Source organism: Poecilia mexicana, unplaced genomic scaffold (assembly GCF_051168715.1).
Source record: "Poecilia mexicana isolate PSO_F unplaced genomic scaffold, ASM5116871v1 scaffold_7, whole genome shotgun sequence".
NCBI classification, from domain to species: domain Eukaryota; kingdom Metazoa; phylum Chordata; class Actinopteri; order Cyprinodontiformes; family Poeciliidae; genus Poecilia; species Poecilia mexicana.
The window spans coordinates 15,450,940-15,476,512 of NW_028263376.1; the positions used below are offsets into that span (position 1 = coordinate 15,450,940).

Here is a 25,573-nt window from a genome sequence, read left to right on the forward strand (position 1 = left end):
GTGCAGAGTCTCATTTGAGTCTAAGCCATAAAAGCTTCATCTTTTTAAGATAATTGACAGTGCTCTCCTTTAATAACTTCTCGTGATTTATATTGTTTGCTTTCTGACCTTATCTCTGTGCAACACATCAGCAGCAGCTTCTAGTTTACTAACATCATTTCCAAAAAGCACGGCGCTGTGCTCCTGGTGATCATTCCCAATAGAACGCACATTTTGCTGCAGAGGCTGAGAGAATGACCCACTGCAGGGAAAAAAGGAATGAGTTCAAGGAGCAACTTTAGCTTGTGGGATGGTAATAAATTTCAGTTGCCCTTGTGGTTCATCAGTAAAAAGTTGTTGACAAAAATCTCATCTACATAGCATCTCCCCAGATCAAACATCCTTGCTTCATTTCCACTCTTGATCATAATCACAGTCTCTTTGTTGCCACTGTTTGAGTGGGAATTTAATTGTGATAGATGTTTTTGGGAAACATGCCCTGTTCCCTTAATTTTGTCCAATGACGGGTCATCTGTTTGGCTTTGATCTCATAATAACACAGGCTAGAATAATAAAGGGTGCTGGCAACAATTGTCTGGTTGCTTTTGGCCCAATGCAGAGTTACAAGTTTATCAACAAGATTTTTGAAAATACATGTATAATAGGATATGGAATGCTGATTTGTCCAAAAAATCATTTCATTTAAGCAGAGAATTTGGACTACGTTTTTAGGTGTCTACAACATATTTTTAACGTACTAACATTATTTGTGTGCGTTGTTAGTAAAAGTGCAAAAAAGTATCATTTAAGAGCAAATTGAAACAAAATCTCTTGAGGTAGAGTTGAGAAACTTCAAAAATAAAATTCACTTAAAAGTGTGAATCTGAAACTAAAGTATCAAGCTTACCACAATCCAATACTGATTTGGTATCGATATTATCAATATTTTGGATTGATCCACTCATGTTTACTGTAAATATCTGTACCCACGGGGGGAAAAAACTGTTATGCGATAATTTGGTCTTGGTCTGGCAGGGACTCCATCAAAAATATAATTTCAACTTGTTTGTAATATTTCATCAGCAACAAAATAGCTAATATTTCTCCACAGAGATAACTGGGTTGTCGATTAGGAGAATTGCTGAACCTCTCTGCACCCCCTAATCGCAGAGGCCAACAATCAACAACGTTTATCTACAGAGAAACAAATCTTGGGCTCCTGCTCACCAGCCAAACACCCTGTCATTCTGCCCGAATGATTTCATGCTCGGTGAGCCGAGCGGAGGGAGAATCTATCAGGTAAGAAGGGTCAGAAAGAACTACGAGGCTTTGGCACCTTCTTAGCACAGATAAACTGATTTGTCCTGGCCATGTTGTAGCGCAGTACGAGTGTGTGATTAGTGCTTTGAGTGCTGCTGGATATCTGAATTATGTTGTACTCTAAGCTTGAAAGGATCCACAACCAATTAGATTACACCAACTGGAAAAAAACAAAAAAAACATCTAAGTTATTGTTCAATTTTCATGGAGAATTTATCCAATAAAAGCTTCTCTCAAGCTGTCACGACGTTTGTTTAGTAACATAAACTCATAAACAACAATCAGTTTAATCTGAGCACAGTGACATCGGAACGCACACACTTCTGACACACTCATAATCATTCCTTTTTGTTTTCATTTTCCTTACATAACGTCTTGTTTTTAATTTCTCGAGTATTCCTGAAACCGCTGGGCTTGGTTGCCGTGGCGACTGGATCACATTTCCTCCTGTGGAATGAAAACAAGCTCATTTAATTTGTCATCTCCGTTCCCCATCTTCCTGCACCTGGTCAATACAAAGATGCGACTGTCTTAAATTACTAACAGACGTATCGCAGCAGAAACGGCTAACTCCAGGAACTATGGGCTGAGATTTTGGGGTTCACAGAGAAATTGACCAACTTTTCTTGCAATCTTTATTTATTTATGTATTTATTACTGAAAGTTACTTATATTCATATATAATTATTTTCACTTTAAAAAAAAAGAAAATAATCAATGTAAGATTTTCTAGTATGTGAGCATAAAAATTCACAATGTCAGATATTTAATTGAAAATTGTTTTTTCACAAGTAATTGTTCAATTACGTTTCAAATGATCCCACAATCTGCAGACTAATGTAATAAAAACATGGATTTTTCCCTTTCTTCATCTAAACTTTTATTGATGATATCTTCTACAGTCAAACTGCTTCTGTTTGTGTTGCTGATAAACTTGTGATTTGATTGTAAATCTGAATGGAGACATGCAGCAAATGATGAATGATGGATTTCTGACCATTTCTTGATGAAGTTTCTATAGTTTAATTTTTTTGCAGATCCAAGCATCGCCTCGAGATTTATTTATTTTTGTTAGTAATCGTGCGTCTAAGTGATTGTTCCTTCTTGTTCTTCTCTGGTAATACCAGAGAATAATAGAGGGCACTGACAACAGTAGCCTTTATGTGAGATACTTTCTTACTGTACTCAAACATTTCTTTTATTACATTAACTCATGTAAAATGCATCTTGTTTAAGTTAATTAAATTCACAACTCATCCCTGATGTATATGGATTTATGCAGATAAAAAGGAAAGCTTGCAAGTCATCATAGCTGTTGGTGAACTTTCTGATCCATGTACGTATAAACTTTCAAGAAACAAATGTAAAAGTTTAACAGGTTTACTGCAATTCAGGAAGTGGTAGGACATGTCGTGACCCAGATGGTTTCCTTTTAATGTGGAGGAGTGGAATCACTGCGAGGAAGAGGCTTAACAAGAATGAATATTGCTGAGAGTGAGATTTGTGGAAAGTCTTACTGGTTGGAGATGATTAGTTTGGAGCCAAGGAGGAGTAAGTATGAAAGACATATAGTCTCATTAGAACCAGACATTTTTTTTAGACACTGAATATTTAGGTTGTGCAATTATCAAATAATTTTACTTCAAATCTGCCTGCAAAAAACTTCATCTGAGAAAAAAAAAAAAACCTTTGAAAATACCTGCTCAAAAATAAATAAGTCATCTGTGAATGTGGCGACCTTCTGGTGACCCAACCAGAGTCAAGCCAATCAAAGTGTAGAACAGTTACAGCTGTAGTTGTTCTAGAAAGGCAAACAAAAAAAAACATTGTTGAAAGAAAATCTGAAGAAGTTTCTTTAAACAACACACAAGCCATGAGGGAGCCATGAGGGAACTTTCCGTATGTAGAAAACATGCGGAAGTTGTTCTGGTCAGATGACATCGGACAAAGTCTGCCAGACCACACAAACTTTAGATCCTTACCTCTCAGAAAAATTGCAATCTCACAGCTAAACCTCCATTAATTAATTTGTTCATTCCTTTGGGTACCTTAATTACCATTAATATGTCCTTCATTACAACTGGAATAATTCAAACCGTCCTGCTGAATCTGTCTGGCGGCCTCCTTAACAGCTTCAACTCAGCCTGGTAGTAAAAGGTTGGCCGGACACCAGCCTGCATGGTTGATTCACGGTGAAGATCCTTTCATTGCTCTTTTATCCCCTCGGCTCCCTGAGTTCTTCCCAGACGAGCAGCTTCTACACCTCCAGCTATGAAACTTATAATGAAATCCTATAGGCTAATTCATTTTAAATGCCTCCCAGCTCTCTGCATGGAGAAAGTGACTGTACAGCACTACTTCGATCATTGGGCCTATGAATAATTTATCTTATTTAGTAACTGGTGTGAAGATTTCTTCATATTTTCAATATTTTTATAGAACTGATCAATTTTTTATGGCATCTAAATATATAACATTTTGTTAAATTATTTACTGAGCTTTCAAAGTAAATGAAACATAGTTTGTTTTAACGCGAGGAAAGTTGATTTATTGCACATCGTGCCAATTTAAACTCTCAGAGGAGCAGTATTATGTATTTTCCCTGATACAGAGTGCCTTTTTATAGCACAATCAACTATGTTACCTACTGTTGTTATAAAAAATACCATATATATCAAACATAACAGAAATTTGACTTCACAACTGGACACCTGGAAAATGAGCCTCTGTCTCTTTAAGAAGTTTCTACACTTTCCGATGCTTGCGCCTACAGCACGTCATCAGTGTTTCTTCGCTAAGCTTTTTACAGCCACTCTTTGGAGTGTTGTTGGATTGTGAAGTAGTTCTTTGGATAAGCTCAGGAGTCTTGCAGTTCCACCATATGTTTGCTAATTGCTGCTGCTAGTCTGGAGGAGCACAGGGAGCAGAATAAGGAGATTCAAAGATGTCTCAAACATGCATGAATGAATCAAAGCAATACCCCAGCTTTGCTTTTGATAAGGCAATAAAATGATACAAAACAACAAAAAAAGTTGATTTTACACACTCTTCCTTTAAACGTTCAGCTGGGAAGATTCAAACGGAAACCCAACATAAAACATTAAAATGCTTCTTAAAAAGAAACCCCTTCTACGACGCCTGTCTCTTGGAACCGAGAGAATAGATCAAAGACATCATTGATCCTCTCCGCCTTCATTCACGCTCAGATCTGAAGAGAATCACTCAGCACACACCTGAGGAGCTGCTGTATTTACTGTACTAAAACTGAGCATTTTGATTGAACCTTTGATTTCTTTTTCATGTTGACATACTTTAAAATTGTGCACAGTTTTACCCATCAGGCCACACAAACAGTAAAGACTTGTTTATATAGAAGGCTGCCTGAAGAGACCTGAAAAGACACACACTGATCTAATTAAAACAGCAACAGATTTTAGTAAAAAATATAACCCGCTAAAGCTTTAAAGTCTCTCAAAGGAGGACGCGTCTCTAATTCAAGCTGTCATTTCACTAATGAGTTGCCAAACAGTGTAAAGCAGCCTCTCCCAGTAGATCAGTGGTGAACTGAGCACCTTGGTATGTGATCTGTATATGAAGCCAGCAGTGGATGTCAGATTTCTTTCCTATGAGCGAGGACAACAACAAGCAGACACTTTCCAAACACCACAGCTGGCCTGAGAACCTTTTCATGTAGCTCAATAAGGTGAATGTGGAAGCTGTCAGTGGAGATGAATCGAAGGGCTCGGCGGCAGACTGCCCCCACATGTTGCTGGTGTTGCTGTGAGTGGCAGCAACCTGTACTTAATATGGAAACAGTGTGGCAGGCTGTATAATGGTTTCTCTGCTTTCAAAAGGGGAAACAAGCTGCAGGAGCCGGAGAGACAACATAGATCTTTTTCTGTCTCAGACGCTTAGATGGTCAACTATTGTACCGAAGCAGCTACAAAAAATAATGACTTCTAGACATTTGTGGTGTAACGATACATTCAGAATACATGGCGAGACAAAACTACATTGGGATGCTGTTTTTGCCATCCTTAAAAAGTTAAGATTTCAAGGAAGTACTCTGGTAAAACTACACAGCCCATGTTTTTTTTTTTTCTTCTGGGTAATGGATTTTTTGGTCAAAAGAATTTGTAATAAGCACAGAATATGTCTCTGGTGTAGCTTCTCTGCCATCCAATGTCTTTATCTACTTCTCCATACAGGATCACATGGGACCTTAGGATATATGCTTATATCCAAAGGTCATTAAATGAGATTCAGGGTAATGTAGTTTGTTAGTTTTACCTTAAAATGAAAGACTGAAGCAGCTTTAGATTATTTGTTTGGAAGCTGAATATACTAGTACCAGAATAAGATTATAAGAAAATGAAAAATGTAAACTTTTATTTATCCATTTTTTACAGATATTTTTCTGGGACCTGTAACTATATTATGCCAATCTTCAGACTCATGAGAAGGCTTTGATATTCATGGCAGTACGTAGAGATCCCTCTGGAATCTTGTGCTAGTTAACAGGAGATTAATTAAATGCTTCACTTCAAGAACATGTGCACGTGTGAATGTATACCCCTTGGATGAAAAATGATAATGCTGATCCAACCTGCATTACAGTTGTTGTATTCTCTGGGCCTGAAACGATTAATTGAAGTCAAGTGAATTAATCGTCAAGTAAATGAATAATCGTCTAATCATTACCTAGACTATAAAGACTCAAAAGAAGTCCATTTGTCAAAAAAATGTATTCAGAGTAGTAATTAAGCCAAAACTGTACAAAAATATTTTGATAAAAAAAACAACAACCTTTGCCTGTAAATCTGTTCTATCCAGAACTCACCAAATTGCATAGTTTTAGCTTCACCTAGTTAATTTTTTTTATACAATTCATAAATTAATTGTCAGAATAATTGATTACCAAAAGAATCATTAGTTGGAGCCCTTCTATTCTTTTTAAGCCTAATTGGAAAAAGTAAAAAATGTCATTTAATTAAGCCAATACGGGGGCTGCCTTAAAATGGAAGAAGAGTATTCTATTACATTTATCCCATTCATTTGATGATCTATTCAGTCATATATTATTTGGAGGTACAAGCTTGATCCAAGTCCTCTTAGATAATTGAAAGCCGATTCCAATTAACTACAAACTAAGGTAGAATTATGTAGTTCCTCTGCAGCACTGCTGATTAGCAGTTCTTAAGCTAAAACCTGAACACAGCCTGGAACAAACTACTGCAGAAATTTTGCAACCGTGCCCTGCAGGACAGGTCCGACTCATGATGATTAGCATAACTTTGAGTGAGCCAGCAGTTTGTCATGCATCCGACACGATGAATCAAGTTCAGCATCTGCGGCCACTGGGCTGCCATCCCGAAAGATGAGAAGGATTTGCATATCAAACTGAAGTCCTACATGCTCCTGCCCCTTCATTGCACCTGCTATAAAAGTGCCTGTGAGGTCATTCTGGCATTCCTCATTTAGTTGTAGCTTATAGGCTGAATTCCTAAAGAGATCAGCGGGTTTTAAATCTGTTGGATTTAAAACTTGCTACCATTTAAAACCAGCTCCCTCAGCAGTCATTTTGATTACCGCATTTGTTCACCATTATCAAGCAGGGGGATACTTATTTGTTTTCTTCTCAGCACTTTTCTTTGTGCTAAATGATTTAGAAATGGAAAACACTTTTATAAGAGAGACATCACTGGGCCTAGTGAATAATTAACATGGATGATAAAATGTTCTTTGCAGGTAGATCTGAGCTGTTTAATCAATGTTTTATTCTTTTAAACTCTGCCAAGGTGGTCGTCTTACACACTTTACACCTCAGCAAAATAACTGTGTTGCGCCAAACGTGATATTCAGCAACATTCTTCCGTTACTGATTTCTATCTGTATAATATATAGTTCACTTATACCTGTGTATTGAAGTATAACTCAAACTGTAATGTGTAGATAAGATTCTAACTGAAGTCGATAAGAAGAAGGAAATTGTAAGGCTTTCTTGGTGATGGTAAATTATCCATTACAAGGCAGGTTATTTCACAGCTATGCCAGAGTAATTGAAGACACCCTACCAAAGAACATCTGGACTTCCAGTCCAGATGTTTAAAAAAAGTAATCAAAGTAACACAAGTGATGATTATTTGGAGGGTTTAGTAATAAAGCTTAATTGCTTTTTTTTATTTTTCTTTTTTTCCAGGGTGGAATGATCACACAGCAACCGACTTGATGTTTTTTTAAAAAACAGGAACTGGGTGGAAATATTTGAATTTATTGTGGATTTTCTCCCCAACACACATACATCCTTGCACTTCTATACAAACTGAGGACTTTGCACATTTTATTAACTGAATTAATGCCTAAACCAGGCATTTTCCCTAAGCCTAACCAGCACTAGTCTATTTCTTATCCTAAACTTAACCAGAACATCTAACTAGTAGAGCAGAGTGAGCCTGTAAAAAAGTGAGGACACTTTGTACAAATGACCTCCGTTTGTTGGTTAATAATATGTTAATAATGTACTAACCGACAAAGGTTATTTACAGTATTTTCAAGTAATACTCACACACCTTTAGATGACCTTGATATCTTTACAATTATAGTAGCGTAGAAAAACTAGCAGCACAAATGAATAATTTAGGTAATGTGTGGAAGTTGGTAGACCTTTGATAACCTCTGTAAATTCATTGTATTATCTTTAGAATCAGAGCACAAACGACATTAGTAATTAAAAGTCTTATGGAAATAAGACTTGTATGCAGTGGTTTTTACCCAGTTTGCCCCCATTTTCCTTTTTAAAATCACTTCAATTATTTATCGGCTAATTTCTGCATCATTTGTTGTCATCTATAGAACACACTTTGTGAACCCTTGTGTATCGACCAGACAGCACAGCAGTACTGATGATTGGAATTTGTATTAGTGGCATCTGAAGAAGTTCTGCAAATGACTCTTTTGAAAAGCCACAGCCAGAAACAATCCATTAGTCGCTTGTTAGGATACGCCAAGAAGAGTAGATCCAATCTAACAGTGACAGGAAGCACAGCAGACCCCACATCCAACCTCTAGGAAGACAGGAAGGGGACTCTAATAAGCTCTCCATTATCTAAGTGATTTATCAAGAGTAGCCCACTCACATGGTCACCAAAGTATTTACATCCCAGTTAATCAAATTATGGACGTAGTCAAACTGTGGCTGGCTAAACTCAGTGTAGTTTTTGTAATTACATAGATGTGATACTTCTCCTTAGGGAGTATTCATCAAAGTTTACAACATATCTTTTCTTAGTTAAAAGATATGTTCAGATGCCCTTTAAAGGAATACTATGGAAGAGGATTAGGGCCACTGGGGAAAAAACATAAAATAAATTCTGACTTTAATCTCAGAATTCTGAGATTAAAGTCAGAATTCTAAAAGTCACAATTATTATTTATGAATAATAATTGTGAATTCTGACTTTTTTTCTCAGAATTCTGAGATTAACATCAGAAGTGTTTAATTTTTTTTTCCAGTGGCCCTAATCCGAATACGGTCTGTATTCCGTAGAATACAGACCTTCCTTAGTTAATGGTTTCAAATTCAGTTAATTTTTTTCCGTCTTTATCAGCTCCTCTTCAAAATATTTTCCTGTAAAAATAAAAACCATATATATCAACAGTTAGAGATGTGTTTATCCTCAATTACCTCCAGTGCTAAAGTCCCGAGACACACTAGAGCATCTTCACTGCAAAATTACAATCAGTCCAATAATTTAGTGCCCAATGAAACACCTAAATAATTCCAGCACCTTTCTGATGCAACAAAAAATATAAAAGGTAGTTAGTTGTTTACAATAGTATTTCAATGCCTGGACATATACACGTGGACAAATTTGTTGGCACCCCTGTGTTAACGAACGACAAACCCACAATGGTTGCTGAATTAACTTGAAGCTGAAAAAAGTGATAAAAATTGGCTGAAATTTGACACATTGCGATTGCAATGTGGTTCAACAGAATCCATTAAAAAACAAACTAAAGGAAGAGGTAGCTACCATGTATGACAGCAGCTTTCCCTGTTTAGACTAGTTGTGCCTCAGATCATGTGTGACACATAATGTTCCCTGCATTTGCTGACATTATATCAGCAACTTCAAAGTATTCTTTTACACACCTGATAGTGTTGATTGGGACCATGTTGACACTTCTGGGCTGACAGTCATGAATCAGTCACCTCCATCTGGATAAATTCCTCTTCTGCATCACACATCTAGCTCACACACTTAATAACGCCAGGTTCTAAAGACAAAACAAAACGTCGAGCTAAATAAATCGGCTCCCGAAATGCTTTACAAGTGAAGACTTTTCAACAGGTGTCAAAAATGTTTTGGTTGGAAAACCTAAACAGATTGCTTACTGGTGTCCATTAAATGGGACACATAAAGCCCCTTTTTCACAAGCTTCCCTGTCTGCTTGTGTAAAAGCTTTCCTTGCTCAGATGAAGCCGCCTGTGGCAGCTTTTGCAAAATAAAACGAACAATATAGACCACATCAGATTCCTTTGTAGACTTGTTTTTTAATTGCAGTTTTTTTTCCAAACTTCTTAAATGGTGTTACTCCTCTCATAATGGTTTATTAAGTGCTGTGAGCTCCTTGTTTATCCCTCATCCAACTTCTCTGTGCCTCTGTTTGTACAAACTAAATGTGCACTGAAACCTTTAGAAATATTTTGATGCAATACCTTCTTAACTCTGGTCTGAAATGAATGCCAAGCCCACCTTTCACGTTATCACAGCAAGCATATGGACAGCTGTTTCCAATAATAATGAGGCGATTTCCATTGCCACCTGACACCTAATAATCATTAAAAGCGCCACCTACTGGTGTTTATTTAGCACCCAAACCAGCAGGTGTTTAATGAGTAACAACAGGCATTAATTAAACACCTGCTGACCGTAAAACGTTTGGTGGTGACATAACTCTGCCCTCTTATTTTGATAGCCAGTAATTTTGAAGACTTCTCATCCAATGAGTAAGCCGCTGAGTTTGACTTTTCAAATCTTCACTTTGAGATATTCAATAAACAGTGTGTTCAGTTTTATTGAAAAGAGGTGACATAACCTAAGAGTTTTGTATTGATGTCCGGAACAGTCACAATTTAAAACCTAAATAAGTCACTAAGTTAGAATCAGAATCAAATTTGTTGGCCAATATTATGTGCACAAATAAGGAATTTGATTTTGGTTTTAACCGGTCACAGTAGAGACACAGATTAGAAATACAAGGTTCTTGCTTGTAGCAATCAAACTATACATTGCCCAACTGTGAATATTTTCATATACACTTGTTATTGTATTTATTTTATATTCAGTCAATTTTAAATTACTTATAATTTAATGCTTTTTAGTAATTTTTTATGTTACTTATGGTTATATTTGTATTTGCTAATATTTAACATTTTGAATGGAGCAGCTTGTAAACAAATAAGCAATTTCCCTTTGGGGATCAATAAAGTGTATTTTCATTCTGATTTAGAGTAAATTAAATAAGAATAAAGGAACAATCTGCACATATATTTGCAGCCATTTTTTAATATTGTATTATAGGAGAGAAAAAGGAAGAATTGTTATGACAGTGCAATATGCTTAATTTGTTCCACAGCGGAGACGCTGTCTGCTTAGACTGAAAGGTGTTCATTGCGTTCATCAAAGAGACAACCTGGGGGAAGAAACTGTCTCTGTGATGGCTCGTTTTTGCAATAAGTAGATGTATAAAAAAATATTCATACATGTGATAAACAAAACTATAGACATACACTACATTAAATAAGAAAACACATCATATTTTTCCTACAGGAAATAGACTGTTTTAGAGTAAACTTTCCTGAAGTGTACACCTTCTTGTTGTCAGGTATACTGTGGCACATAGGCTATGTTAGCATAACGGTTTATAAAAATGTATTTTTTCTTGTTTTGTGTGTTCTTTAGTCGTTGTGTTTTGTTTGGAAATTATGTCAGTAATTCACCAGTAGGGGTCAGTAACGCTCCACCAATGACAAAGACGTCGAAGGAGAAAAGGAATTCTTAGGGAAATATCGCGCTATCAGACAGCGAGATGACCGTTTCTAAGATGGTTGTGCATGAGCGTTGTGTAGAGGCTGCACCACTAAACTGAGCTGCTTTTTGTTGCATGTAAGCTGATGATGTTAAAGTATAAAGTACCACAGTGAGTTCTATATTATCAGTTATTAACTAATTTTACTTTGTGCACTGCCGTTGCCATTACAGTGTTTATAGCTTGGGAGAGCAGTGTGTGTGTGTGTAGATGGAAATACTCATTAAAATAGAGGGAATATTAACCATACATTAATTTTCTTTTCTATTGTAATACATGTAAACAGAGAGATGACCGTTTCTAAGATGGATATATGAGCGCTGTGTAGCTACTGTACCACTAAACTGAGCTATTTTGATGTTTAATGAGGTAGTCTCCGTTTCTTCTCTACCAGGACAGCTAGCACAGCTACCATTGCTGCACAGAGCGCGGCAGTCACGTTGTGCGTTATTGTGAATGCTTGATCTGATATCAGGATCATCAGCTCAGTGTAACATAAGAAATAGCTTGATGTGAACACTGTTTCCTGTGTGAGTCAGTGCGTCACCGAGCATGTGGTCATAAAACTTTATTACCTTTGTGTGGATGTGCCCAGGAGACAATCTGTACTCAACAGGTTGTTGCTAAGTAACCAATGAGTTAGTTGATGCCACCAACCTTGCTTAAATGGGCTGTGAGGTTGAGCCGCAAAAGGGTTACCTCTGCCTACATCCCCCAGAAGGCTGTGCGGTTCTGGATCGGAGTTCAGTGGAATAATCAGCATTCTATCAGACGTATTTTCTATTGATTTTGATCACTTGTCTATAAGGATGGATGCCGTTATTGTTTTAATGCACATCACTAGCACCCATTAACCGTTTGGATTTACACATCCATTTTCCTCTCTTTTTAATCGTACCTTTTTCATACCAGCAGCAAAAGTGCACATAAACGCTGCTAAGGAACACACAGCCTTCTCTTATACCTTCTTCTGTTGCCATCATGTTTGTCACACAACCAGTTCAAACACCATCAGTACATGCTGTAAACAGAGATCACATCTGAAGCTCTGTCGGTGGGGACAGGGAGACCCAGCAGTCACTGGTGGTTCATCTCTGGGGAAATTTATCACATGAGACGCTCTGAACTCCAGAGACCCGTCATGTCAGGCGACCTGTGAGAAACAAGTAGACATTATGGTGGGTGTTTTTTTTTATTTTTTTTATTTTATTTTATTTTTTTAGTTTTTGCACAGGCCGGTAAGGGTGAAAGGTTTGACATTTGCAAATGTATCAAGTCTTATCTGTGATTTCTATGGTTCAAGTGAGTTACTTCATTAAGATATGATGCAATAATTCTATCCTTACATCACCTGGGGACAAATGTGATTCATGTCTGCAAACAGTGTAAGCACTGCTGGTGAACAGCACAAACAACCCACTCATGCACAAGCACACTTGAGAGTATCTGTGTGTAAACGCTGATGAGAGAGAGCGTAGATGAAGGAGAAGAATCAGCCGTGGATGGAGACAAGTTGCATTTATCTTGATGCGGGGCTGCAGCGTGTGAGCTTTTGTGTTTGGATGTCTGTGTGGGGGTGTGTGCGCTAGTCCCCTTGGATGAGCACACGCGTCTGAGGATGCAGCTGGGAGCATGAGTTCTGACCAGGAGGAGTATGACATGGTCTGTCAGAAAGCTGTGACCCTAATTGTTGACCTCTGCCTGCACAACAGCACCCTGTTGGATCAGGAGACCTGTCAGGATTTCCTCTTCGTCTTGACCAGCCAGGGCTTTGATCACAAAGACGCAGGTAAGTAACCGACCTCGTGTGCTGTGTGTTGTGTGAGAGGCAGCAGCCTTCCTTGTGTGCTTTCTAAAAACTAACTGCAAAGGATTTCTAGTTTGGCTGTTCTTTTCATTGTAGGGTCACAGACGGTTGTTCGGTCAGTTTCAGCTGAATGCTCAAAGCAATAACTACACCCTTAATAAGTTTTGTGACCCACCTATTGGAACAGAAGGGAACATAGGTGCGCGCGCAAATTCATATTGACTCCCCAATTTATTCCAGAGAGAAAGCATGTGTATGATTAGTAGATCATCTTGAGCCGAGTCGATTCCAGCTGATGTTGTCCAGACCACTAACCAAAAAGAAGAGATAAATGAATTCCTGTTTTGTGCCTCAGTAGATAACAAATGGACACAAGTGCAGCAGTTAGTGCAACACAGAAGACTTCTGTGTCTAAATCTCAACATCCTGAATGGGCTTTCTAACTTATTCATGAGCTGATATACACATGTATTTAAGGCGTGTAAGCACATGTTTTGAACTCTTCAGGTAAATTATCAATCAGCTTCTTCATTGTTAAGCTCCGATTCCCTGTCTGATCCAGACAAGATTGATTTTACTGTCTTGGGTTTTCTTCTAGCAGAAACACTTAATTTAATTTCCTTCTCACATGCAGATAAAATACAATAAGATATGATCAAAAGATGTTGAAAGCATTATTGTATTTCCGACTTAGAAGAAGCATGCCTCCATGAGCTTTTATCAGGTCGAGATTTGGAGATTGCGTGAGTTAGATGTTAAACACTTCCTTGCAGCGTGAAAAGTGATTCATTTCCATCTGATCTCATGAAAATAACTACTGCAGAACAGCTGTTTTAGAAGCTTGTCAGAGAATACAATTGTGCCCCAGTCTGTGATTGTTTTCATAGATCTAATCTGTAGTGGTTTGCTAATCTTTCCCTTTTTACATTTCTCCTCAAACCAAAACATGTTGTCCCCTATAGTGCTGATCTGATGTGCCGTGTTTATCTAAAAGAAAAGTTTTCAGCCTTATCCTCAGGTGCATGCCACAGTGGAAATATTATTTCTGGCTGTTTCTTCAAGAATGCTTTCCTGCTCACAGAGTGCATGTCGCACCAATCCTGACCAAATACACTGTCACCTCACATCATCCTCAGCAGAGGCATTGAACGTACATCACAGAGCCAGTGGCGTCCACCACTGAGCTGTGGGGACACTAAATGCCATTGCATGTTATGTGGCCACTGATGTAAATTCCTTCTGCCACATGGAAGCTAAAGACAAGCTGCTTCTCATAATGTTGGAGGATGTCTAGGCTGGGGGTTGTAGAAGATGTCGTCTTGCATGTATTTTCTGTGCAGCAATGCAGGAATCCCGCAGAGAGAACGCGGGCGATGGTATGGAGAAACCACCACTGAAATGAATTATTTAATTGAAGATTAAAGAGATTGTGACCTCCAGCTGTGGAGTCTAAAGCTTTATTGTAATTACAAACTTAACACATTAGTCACAGACAGACCCTCAGGCACACCCACTATAGGATTGCCTGGTCACTTGCAAAACATTTGCAATACAAGGTTTATGCGTATATTTAAGCCCTGGCAAGCTGTTACTTGCATCTAAACTGTGTGGCTTTCTAAAGGCTTTATGCATTAATTTCTAAGAAATGCATTCATAACTGTTCATATGCATGTAACCTAGAGCAGAAAAGAAAAACATCTGATTCCTAAACATAACTAATTGTGGCGTGTAGTTAGCATTTCATGTCTGCTGTCTTCTGAAAGGTTGTGGTACTTGTGACATAAGGGAAAGAAAAACAAAAACACTAATAGAGCACAATAGGAGAGAACCATTGTTGAAAATGGTTTAATTCATAATATTCTGTTTTAACAGAATGTAGAGCTTTACATGCAGAGGTTAAAAACTACAAATTAAGTAAATTTACTCAAAAATAACACATTCACTTTAGGAACTCATACAGAAACTATTGTTAGAACCTAAGCTAAGTTTTGCATTCACTAGCAGACAAAATGACAGTCAGTAGGGAAGCTTTTTAATATTCTGACTTTTCAAATTCAGTTTCAAAGACTATGGATAGACCAGGGGTGTCCAATGTGTGCCTGGGGGCCTTTTGTGACCCTTGAATGAATTTTTTGTAGTCTTTTTTTTCCTGCCAGAAATATATTAAAACATTTTTGAGACCAACAAAATGTAAACTACATTATTTTGTTTTTAAAGAAAACATACTTTGACTTTTTTTTCCCAGGCAATTTTGGCCCAAACTCAAAAAGTTTGGACAACACTGACTTAGACAAACAGTTTTATCTTTAAGTCATCAGTCAGGCATCTCTTACAATCAAGTTCTGGATTATAAACAATCATTTAGAAGTCCCATCCCAAATGTAAATTATCTTTTAAGATATTTTAACAGTTGTTGAGGTTGCAGTACATCATCTGTGGAAATCTAGAGGTGCTTGTGAGCAAAATGTTGCATCCCTGCATCTTTGGTGTCATTTGCTTTATGGATTAAATCCAGAGATGAAGCAAGGAGTCATTTATGAGCAAAATTGTGACATAAGAAGTAGTGGAATGTGAGGATATTGGGGCCTCAGCGAAGGCCGATGCAGGCTTATGCTGGTGTGGGCAAAATAAGTTTTGTCTTCACCTGGGTAAAACGTTTTTTGCTTGTGTGGTGCATTGGGAGGGGTCTGCGGTTCTACACTTGAGTTCTTATGAAGTATGAAATGTCATGGCTGGAAGTAAATTTATACTTGTTCTTGGCATCTTGAGTAAAAGAACAAATTTCTCGATTCTTGCATTTTTGATAAGGCTTAAGAAGTTAAAAAAAAAACCCTAATATTCCGTCCATAATAATATCACCAATAATAGGATCCATATAAGATGGCAGAAGGGCTTCAAGACAAATCTGTTTTCTTTCTTTTTTTGACTTTTTCATAAGAGTTTCAGTGTACTTCTTTACTATGCATATTTTTGCTCACATGAAGTCTATAAAATAACTTCAATAAAGTAAGCCATTAGATATAGTTGGTGTTTGAAAAACTTTGTGTTCACTTTCAAAATAAAATGTCAAGCAGATCCATAAGTGTTTTGGGACACTTTTGTGAGTTTTGTTTGTGTTGTGCTCTTCTTCTCCCTCCTATGACCACCTTGACAGCATCCCCCACTTATGTCTTTCCTTTTTTGGAATATCAAATCTCACAATAAAAGGATTAACACCAGCACTTGATTTCTAATTATGATTAGCCTGATATCTGTGATGGATCTCTCTGACTTAAATCTGCTACTGCAATAAATCACACAGTCTTACATCATAAAAGACACGGGTTACAGTCAAGATCTTATAATCTTGAGCTTGCACTGTGTAGCATGTTCAAATCCTGTAGGATTTTTTTAAGCGTCACCATATGCTGGGCTTCAGCTCGTAAAATATGCAATAAAATACAATATTGCAAACACTATCAGCGTTATTGTGGTAATAAAACCTCCAAACGCTCATCAACGTACAAAGAAATACACTTCCAAAATGATATTTTGTGAATACAATCACTTGTCATTTCTGTGGCGGGCTCAGCTTTATCCCGAGCTGCGTTTATTCTTACAGATACGACAAGGTATCGGAAACATTTCTCAGAGATTTTTGTCGACAGTGACAGAACTGTGGGCTCCACATCCATGATATGAAGCTTGTGTTCCTTACGTGTGTGTGTTTTGTGTGGCAAAATCAAGAATTAAATAACCATATACATGGTGAGGACTGTTAGATGCAGAATGTACATGTGCTATCTTACACAGATATGTCCTTTGACTCTGTGTTCCTCTTCAGCACCTGGGACTCATCAGAATGGAGTTGCCCCCATAGTTTAAAGAACAAACCTCCTTCTGTCAACAAGCCACACATTCCTCTACGCTCCATTAAATCACCAGTCAAACACAGGCCACTCAACAATAAAAACAGTTACACAGCTCATTCAACTCGGTCAATCCTTTGTTAGGAAACACTCACAAATAATAGTTGTGTGTTATATTCCATATACCTAATGCAGACATGAACACACACGGGATGTTTATGTGCGGAACTAAAAAAAAGCAATTCAGCATTATATAGTGTAACTTCAAAAAATGATGAACACCAAGTCAAACTCTTTTTATCCAATCAGCCCAAGTTCCACTCATCTTATAAATGCTAGTCAGACGAAGCTCCTTTAATGACGGGGGATTTTCCCTAAAGCTGTAAATGCTGCATTCAGGTACAGCTGGGACACTAGTTTGTTGAAATTAAAAGACAACAACAGCAAAAGTTATTTAAAGATGTTTAATTTTCACATAATTGCACACTGTCTTATGATTTCTATAGATTAACACTGGATGTTTTCAAAGGGTTTTATTGTGTCTCTAGCCAGGCATCGGCTGCTCATGCTACTTTATTCATTGAAAATAAATCCAACCGAATCTCCAGTCTTCAACTTTCCACTTTTTGTGATCTTTAGAACATTATAAAATCTAATAACTTTAAGGAAAAGATAAAAAGGCTGTTTACTGCTGACCGAAGTAAAAAAATAAATCACATCTAATGATGTGTGGCACAAACGTATCAAACCGTGTTTTTGTTGTACCCAGTGGCTATTGGAGCCTCTTTAGCCTGTCATCTAGAGGCAGTTTGCCTGTTCTCCTCTGATCTCAATGCATTTTGTCTTTATAACTGACACACACAGAATATGTTCCCCCTTTTGACACATTCTCTGATAGTTTTGAATATGCATCCCAAAAATGAGCAGTTTCTGATGCACTCGCCAAGCAAGTTAAAAGTTACTTAAATCCCCTTTCTTTCAAATTCTGATGGTCAGTTTGAACTTCAGCAAGTCATTTTCACCATGTCCAGATGCTGATGACTAGATATGTTGGGTTTCTGGCATGTTATTGACTAATTTGACATTTTCATTACTTGTATATATTATGTAGAAATTAATCAATAAACTATGGTGGTGACTATAATTCCGTTTTAAGTCAATATAAAAAACAACAAGCACCCTGGTCTATTTCTGCCAAATTTTATAAGAAAAAAAACAACTATTTATGTATCCAAGGAAGAAACTGATATATAATTTAAGCAAAATGAAACTCAAACGTACCTCAGTTATTTTTCATGCATCAAAGTCTTCATGGCTCGCTACAGTCTGTTGAGAACACAGTTTTGTCTTTGTTTGCATCAGCCTGTTGGTTTCGTCTTACAGCATCAAAAAGGTTACCTAATTCAGACACCAAAGATAGTAAAAATATTTTAGATCAAACTTTCACGTTGAATATTTCATTGCAGCATTTTTAAATAGACACATATCTTTGAAATGTGATTTTCTACCCAAGAGACCAGGTCAAGCTTAACATCCTGGTCTTTAATCAATAAATGTGTTTCAAAATCTTTAATAGAAAATGAAATGGCAACTTCTTTATTGTAATGTTTCAAACATGATTTAACAGAAATGTTCTAGTCATCTTGTAGGATGTTATTATTAGATTATTAAAATAAAGATGAAAAACAACATGAGAGGTTTGCTATTCAGTAAAATTAAGCCAAAGTGCAGATCAGTGTGTAAAAAATATGCAGAACAAAATAACTCCTGATTATAGGTGAACCCTGTTTAGCCACATTAACTCCAAGTAATGACCTTGTCACTCCTACAAATCGTCATTTTGGCCCACTCCACTCCCACAGTTTAATCATTTGTTTATGCACAGCTCTGTCAAAGCTTCACCACAACATTTTAATAATGTTGAAGTCAGGACTTTGGCCTTTGCAACACCCTTATTCTTTTCCATTTTGGCAGGATCTATTTTAGATTTAATACTTTGCCTGATGCCAGTTTTGCTGCATTACCTAATTTAAAAAAAGGTGAAGCATTCAAACCTTTCAGTACTTGTCTAATATAGTTATTCAAACACAAATGTGTAATTTATAGTAGAAAAAAAAAACAAGAAACTCAATCTTACCAGATATTGAGCTTAATGTGGGATTTTCCTCTCCACTGTCACCAGGAGCATGCTCAGTATGGGGGATTGCTTCAAAATCAACAACACAATGCAAATGATTGTCAATGAGGAATGAAATCTACAAGTGACTTGATGCAATCTACTGGATTTTCAAGAAAACTTCTTAAACCAATTTCAACAATGAGCTGAACTTCATGAGTTGTATGTCCATATATTTTTATTCCACGCCATTTCTTTGTAAATGACAAAAAGTATAACTTTGTAAATCACCTCATGCCAGATTTGGTTGAACTCTATAAGAACAGTTTTATTTCACATGCTGGTTATTCTTTCCAATTGCAGAAAATCTCAACAACAAAAATCTTTTTAATTTATCTCTATTTGCCTTATAACCTCATGGAAAAAAAAATAAAATCATGACAATGGAGATGATTATATTAATATGTGGCTATCTTGTTCCCAGCAGCACAGTAGAGTCATTTCACCTTACCATATTTTCCCTGCAACCCCCCCTGCTGTCGGATGAGTAATCCACTTAGTAGTTTTAAACCGATTACAATCAAATGAAAACAAATAATTAGAAAGCCTTGGGACTTCAATTCCCTCATGTTGATGTGGCAAGGAGATAACAAGCCCCTGACTTCAATAACCAATGTGTTGCATCCAGACCTGGTTGATTGTATTCTAATCAAAGCACAATGCTGGACCCACCTGCTGTTAACGGCAAAACTTGATGTTTTAAGGGAGGAGATGAAAGCTTGGATCAGTGTCTCACACTCTGCTGAGAAAACGTTTCCCACAGATCAGGCGCTTGTCTCAGTTATTGATATTCACTCCGTAGCCCTGATAAAGGTTACAAAGCATATTCCTTAAGCCCAGCATAGCTCCTAAATGGCCGAGTGCACGTTTCACCCCCTCCTCCTCCAGCTTCTCCACCTCGTTGCAGATTCCTCTCTCATTATCAACCGCTGCTTCAGGTGTGTGGGCTTGAAATGACGAGGCTCATATTTGATCACGGCATTTCTCTCAAGCTTGTCTCATTTCCAGGTTTATTGAGCAAGACCTCGGCCGGCGGAGGACATTAGCATCGGCGGATCATTCATTTGCTTCCCACTGATCTGCTCCTCTCCGTTTGTGATATTTGCAGGAGTAGATGGTGCATTGCAGGTTGAATCCAAAACAGAAAAACAAGAACATCAAATTAACTGCGCTGTGGAGATTAGCCTGAACTGCGGTGGCTTTCAATAATTCATACCCACTTTCTACTGTCTTGGCATTTTATTGATACAACATTTCACTGTAGACCACAAAGGAACGCAGCAGACAGCCCGTTCCTGTTGTGAGAGATAACACATGGAAAAATGTCCGTCTCAGCTGCCATGAAAAGACCAAACGCCAGTCCTCAAAGGCTTGTGCTATTATTGCTGCCACCATTAGAATATAAAATCACATTCCAACACTATTTTGCTGGTACATTTGGTTTTATTTTCACACAGCATTTAATTACCTCTGTACACAGATCCACGAAAAACATAAGCGAACCCTTAACAGATTCTTCTGTTTTTGCTTGTTTTGTTAGCTGAGATGTTTCACGTCATCAAATAAATTTTAATAATTGAAAAAGTGCAATTTCTAATTCAGGATTTTATTTATTAAAGGAAAAAGAACTTCTCAAACCAACTTGTGAAATAGTATTGTCCCCTAAACTCAATGAATGATTGTAGCTACATTTGCTAGTGCAATCAAGTGTTTTCAGTAACTGGTGATGTATTTCTTGCATCACTATTTCAGTGCACTCTTCTTTGCAGAATGGTTTGAGTTCATATAGAATGGGATGTGCTTGTGTTTTGTGAGACATTCAGATGTGAAAACCTTCTGATAATGTGATCGTTGCTCTATGGCAAAGGATGTTCTGATTCTTGTGTGATCTCCTGCATGATGCACTCTTGGAGTAATTTTGGTATATTGACCAGTGCTGAGAAGGTTCAGCAAGCTTCCATGTTTTCTTCATTTGCAGAAAATGGCTCTTACTATCTTTTAATTGGAAGACCAATCCTTAGAAATAGCTTTTGTTTTGGAATGTCTAGATTGGTACATGTTGGAATGCTTTTTAAGATCTTTTAGTCTATGTAATTTAGCCAGATATTCATCTGTTTCTCTGATTTTTTTCAAACTATTGTGGAAAATGAAGTGTGACAAAACCATAAGACATTAGTAAGGGGGCGAATACTTAGCAAAGCCAGTGTGCCTTAAAGTTAGGATTGATAACAAGATTTAATGCAGAGGTATTTTTTGACCTGGGGTCAAAAGCACAGCACCAACTTCGGAGAAGCACTTCAAGAGAAGGAGGAAATAAAGACATTCCATGTCAGAGTGATTTTTCATTGAAACAAATGCTCCAAAGATGAAACTTCAGCAGTGGCTCGAATACAAATCACCATCTCTGTAAGAACATCTGTGAACAGCATTATAAACGGAAACACATTTATCTCTCTTTTTTTTTTTCGGAAAGTCTTCGGGTGCTTCTTCCTCATTTTAATTCTGAAGACTTGAAGGCAATAAGGACATCCCTGAAGGTGATAATTTCATGTAATGTCAGCTGCTCCCTGGTTGAACATATGTGGAAGTGCATTGAAATCGTGTCCATGAATAAAAAAGATAAAAATAGTTCCAGAAAGCTCAGGCAATAGCACTCTGTGTTTTACCCGTGTGTAGCCTATCACCAGTCAGTGCCCTTCTTGAGGTTGTCTCCTGCAAAATATTTCAGTGCTATTAATAATGAAAGTGTTAGAAAGATCAGTATTTTAGACATGCTTGCCTTGTCTCTGCCCGAGGTCATATTTCCTATCATACTGCTGCAAACTCTTCTTTTGCCTAGTTCAAGCAGGCTTTAGAAACCTTAATTTTGCACTACCAGTAATGTTTTTGACATGACATAATGTGGACTCAAATCTGATTGAGATGCTTTGACATGACCTTTAACAGACCTTTCATAATCAAAAACTCCCCACTGTGGTAAAATTAAAACTTCAATTTTACATTGTAGGGCAACAGAAATATTACTGGTGAGTGGAGACTTTGCTAAAAACACTCTGAGTGTAAGACTGCACTTATTTATTGAGCTTTCTTGAGATGCAGTTAGCATTGTCCCAAAGAAGTGGATAATTAATTTCAACCCCTAAGATGATTGGATTGAAATTACTTTTTTTTTTTTGTAAAGTGCCTTGAGATGACGTGCTGTAAATTGGTGTTATCTAATTAAGCGGAATTTAATTGAAACTGAATCCAAACCTGCTGATAGGAAGCATGCTAAAGAAGAACTTCTTTCTGAAGACAGACAGTTCGCCAGGATTCTGTAACCTGAGTGAATCTTCTAGGAACCAAAGTGCTGCCCAGTTTAGAGAATCAGGGTGAAGCTCTGCAGGAAGAGCAACATGGTGGTAAAAGAATTTCCATCACTGGCTGCGTTTCCACTACAAATGTGCACAAATCTTCGTCAATGCCCTGCTGATGTCGAAACAACACTAGATATATTTATATTGCAGACTTTGTTGCTAGCGCTCATCGATCAGTCATCAGAGGAGACATCTGCATCTTATTCAGGCATTGGAGAGACAAGCCTGATAGTTGGGAGCGGCTACTTATGCAGCGTTTTGGGGAAATTGTAGTCGGCGATTTTACAGCACAGCTGTGGATTCAACGGGTTCGAATGACACACAACTTTTTATGCACTATGCAATGCTGTGAGAGCTTTGATGGAGAAAGCTGCACATTGCCCGAAAAAACCCCAGAAACTTCCTGTCATCTTCTACGTCGTTTGCACCAGTAGTAACATCCGATTACGTGATTGTGTGAAGCAAAAAAAGTGTTTTTTGGAGTTTTGTGATATACGATTAAATAAAAACTATTTAAAAAAATTTTTGTGTGTTTCTATTAAGCAGATTTTTCATAAATCCACTTTGCACATTTTTATAGTTAATAGAAACACAGCTATTCCTGCTTGACATTAGAAAAGTTATCCAAAAGAATAATGCAAAACATAGCAACAATTCTGACAGTTCCTGTGAGGTGGAACCTGTGCTTTTCAAGCCAGTCGAGGTCAAATTGGGCTCTAGCACTGTTTCAGCTTTTTGTTGGAGATTGCAAAATTTCTAAACAACAGCTGTCCTGTTGACTGGAATGCTGCTGATGAATCTGTTCAGTACCATTGTTCTCGGTAGGTTTAAAAAGAGTAGAGGGACGAATAATGTGGACTTTGTTGCAGAACGTGACAGAACTCTTGATGGGGAAATATTCCAAACTTTGCTCGATGCTGTTGTAAACCATCATTCTGGGGTGAAGATTTCTAACATAAACGTAGCAATCAGCTGAAGAAGTAGTGAGATGAGGCATCGAGCAAGCAAAAGAAAGTTCATGACCAAACTGATGAGAACAAAAACTCATTAGGACTTGTTCAAGTTGTTGCAGAAGATGAGTAAAGGGACAAAATGTCCTAAGTACTGCAGAAAAATCTGACTTTTTTCATCTATACATGATGCACTTCATATGTCATAGTTGGTAATGTGCTACTGCTCTTGAATGTTTTTCATCTATTTCTAAAATGAATAAACAAATCTTACATTGGAGTGTGGAGAGTTTGGAAGTATGAAAGAGATGAGGGCAACAACCTGCATCAACTCTAAAGTGTGCAGTACACTTTGTAGTGAGATTCATATATTTCTTTCACCCAAGGCTTCAAAGTATAACAGCATTATGAGGTGGAACCAACCAAAGGTATTTGCTGAAAGTATGAAGGGGTCCTAAAAGTGGCTGGCCTCAAATAGAAACCTGCTGTGTGTTACCTAGACTGTCACACCAGGCAAAAGCCTCTGCTGAGTTATTGAGAAGTAGCATTGGTTTATTGATTTAGCAGTTCAGCCCCAAGTGAGCATAACAGAGGGAGCCAAAGAGGCCGGAGAGAGAGACAACAAAGCATGAGATTTTTGTTTCTTACTCCTGTTTCCCTTCGAGAGCTCTACAATGTGCGACAATAAGATGGAAGCAGTCCTCTTTAAGATTGTTGAAGCTTTCTGCAGGGGGTTGCTTCCTCAAACCACAAAATTTGCCATCAAAATTACACTTGGGTAGTTTGAAATTTCTAGCCAGCAGCTATCGATTTATTCACAACAGCCTATTAGATTCATAGGCTAATGTGATGAAGAGCCCAAACCTCTCATTATCAAACATCAGGGAGGCACATTTGGTGACCACGCTACTTCAATCTGCCTCTAAAGAGCCAAATGTAAACAAAGAAGAAACGTAGATGGAATGATCTGAAATGAAATTGTATTTTTCAGTAGTATTGATTAAGGAATACAGCACCCTCATCATTTATTGGCATGTCTGGTGAAGATGTGCAAAACAGCAAACATTAATCCAGCTTTTTCTGCAATAGCCAGGGATTATTTTGAGTACCTTTATTCAGTGAACAGTATTTAACATAAATAAATATTTATCAATTTCATAATGACAGACTTATTTACAGCCCTTTCAGTTCCTAAAAATCAAATGTAATTACTGCATTAGTAATGTGTGCATTCTAAGGTGATCAGATTATTTAATTAATAAGCCATATCTTCTTGTTTATGCTTAAAAATAGAAATAGATGCAAGAAAAAGGCGTCATCACACATTTTAGAAGCAAAATGAGAAAAAAAAGGGAATTTGAACCTGTCTGGTGCCTCTTTATTGGATCAGAAGAAATTAGATTGAGCCTCTCTGCCACATCCACTCCAGTTTGTTCTGGCTTGAAACAAAGGCTGAGTGTGAAAAAGCACCTAATGTCTGCTGATAAGCATGGTGGAGGTTTCATGATGCTCTCGATCTGATTCTCCTCCAAAGACTGTTAATAAAATGGAGAACATCATGAACTATTTGAAACAGCAGGGGATTTCAAATTAAATTCCCCAGGAGGTACAAACTGACTCCTTTTGATGTGGAGAAGCAGCAGTTCTACTTTGAGTTCAACTTGAATTGGTATTAATATCAAGCCTGGACGTAAATCCTTCTGGGTTTTTTTTCTTACTTTTAACTGGAATGAGCTCAACTCCTAAAGCAGGACCAGTGCAGCAGTTCTCGTTTCTGTGATCAAAATCAATGTAACAAAACTATTTTATATTATCAAAATGGACACACACAAGACTATCAGGGTGAATCTCAGTGCAAGAGCAGAGGGGGAAAAAAGGAGACATTTATTATTCTGTCTTTTGTATTTTTTCCTCCCATGACACCCTTGCTTTGCACATGTCAAAAACTTCTGCGGCCGTCTCCAACTTCCACAAGCTGAATCGGTTCGTGTAACCGTTTTGTCATAATGGCCGTAGAGCTGTCTGTCATGGTGAAAGCTTCAGGC

The 25,573-nt window shown here is 37.5% G+C and overlaps 1 protein-coding gene across 1 annotated transcript in view; it reads left to right on the forward strand.

The window, feature by feature from the left end:
* The first annotated feature begins 11,880 nt into the window (after nucleotides 1–11,880).
* syt6a (synaptotagmin VIa) overlaps nucleotides 11,881–25,573 on the forward strand; it is an 84,112-nt gene continuing 70,419 nt past the window's right edge. Inside the window, exon 1 of the mRNA XM_015004651.2 lies at nucleotides 11,881–13,180. Coding sequence (XP_014860137.2) covers nucleotides 13,024–13,180 — 157 coding nt within the window. The 5' untranslated portion in view covers nucleotides 11,881–13,023. The remainder of the gene's footprint in view (nucleotides 13,181–25,573) is intronic.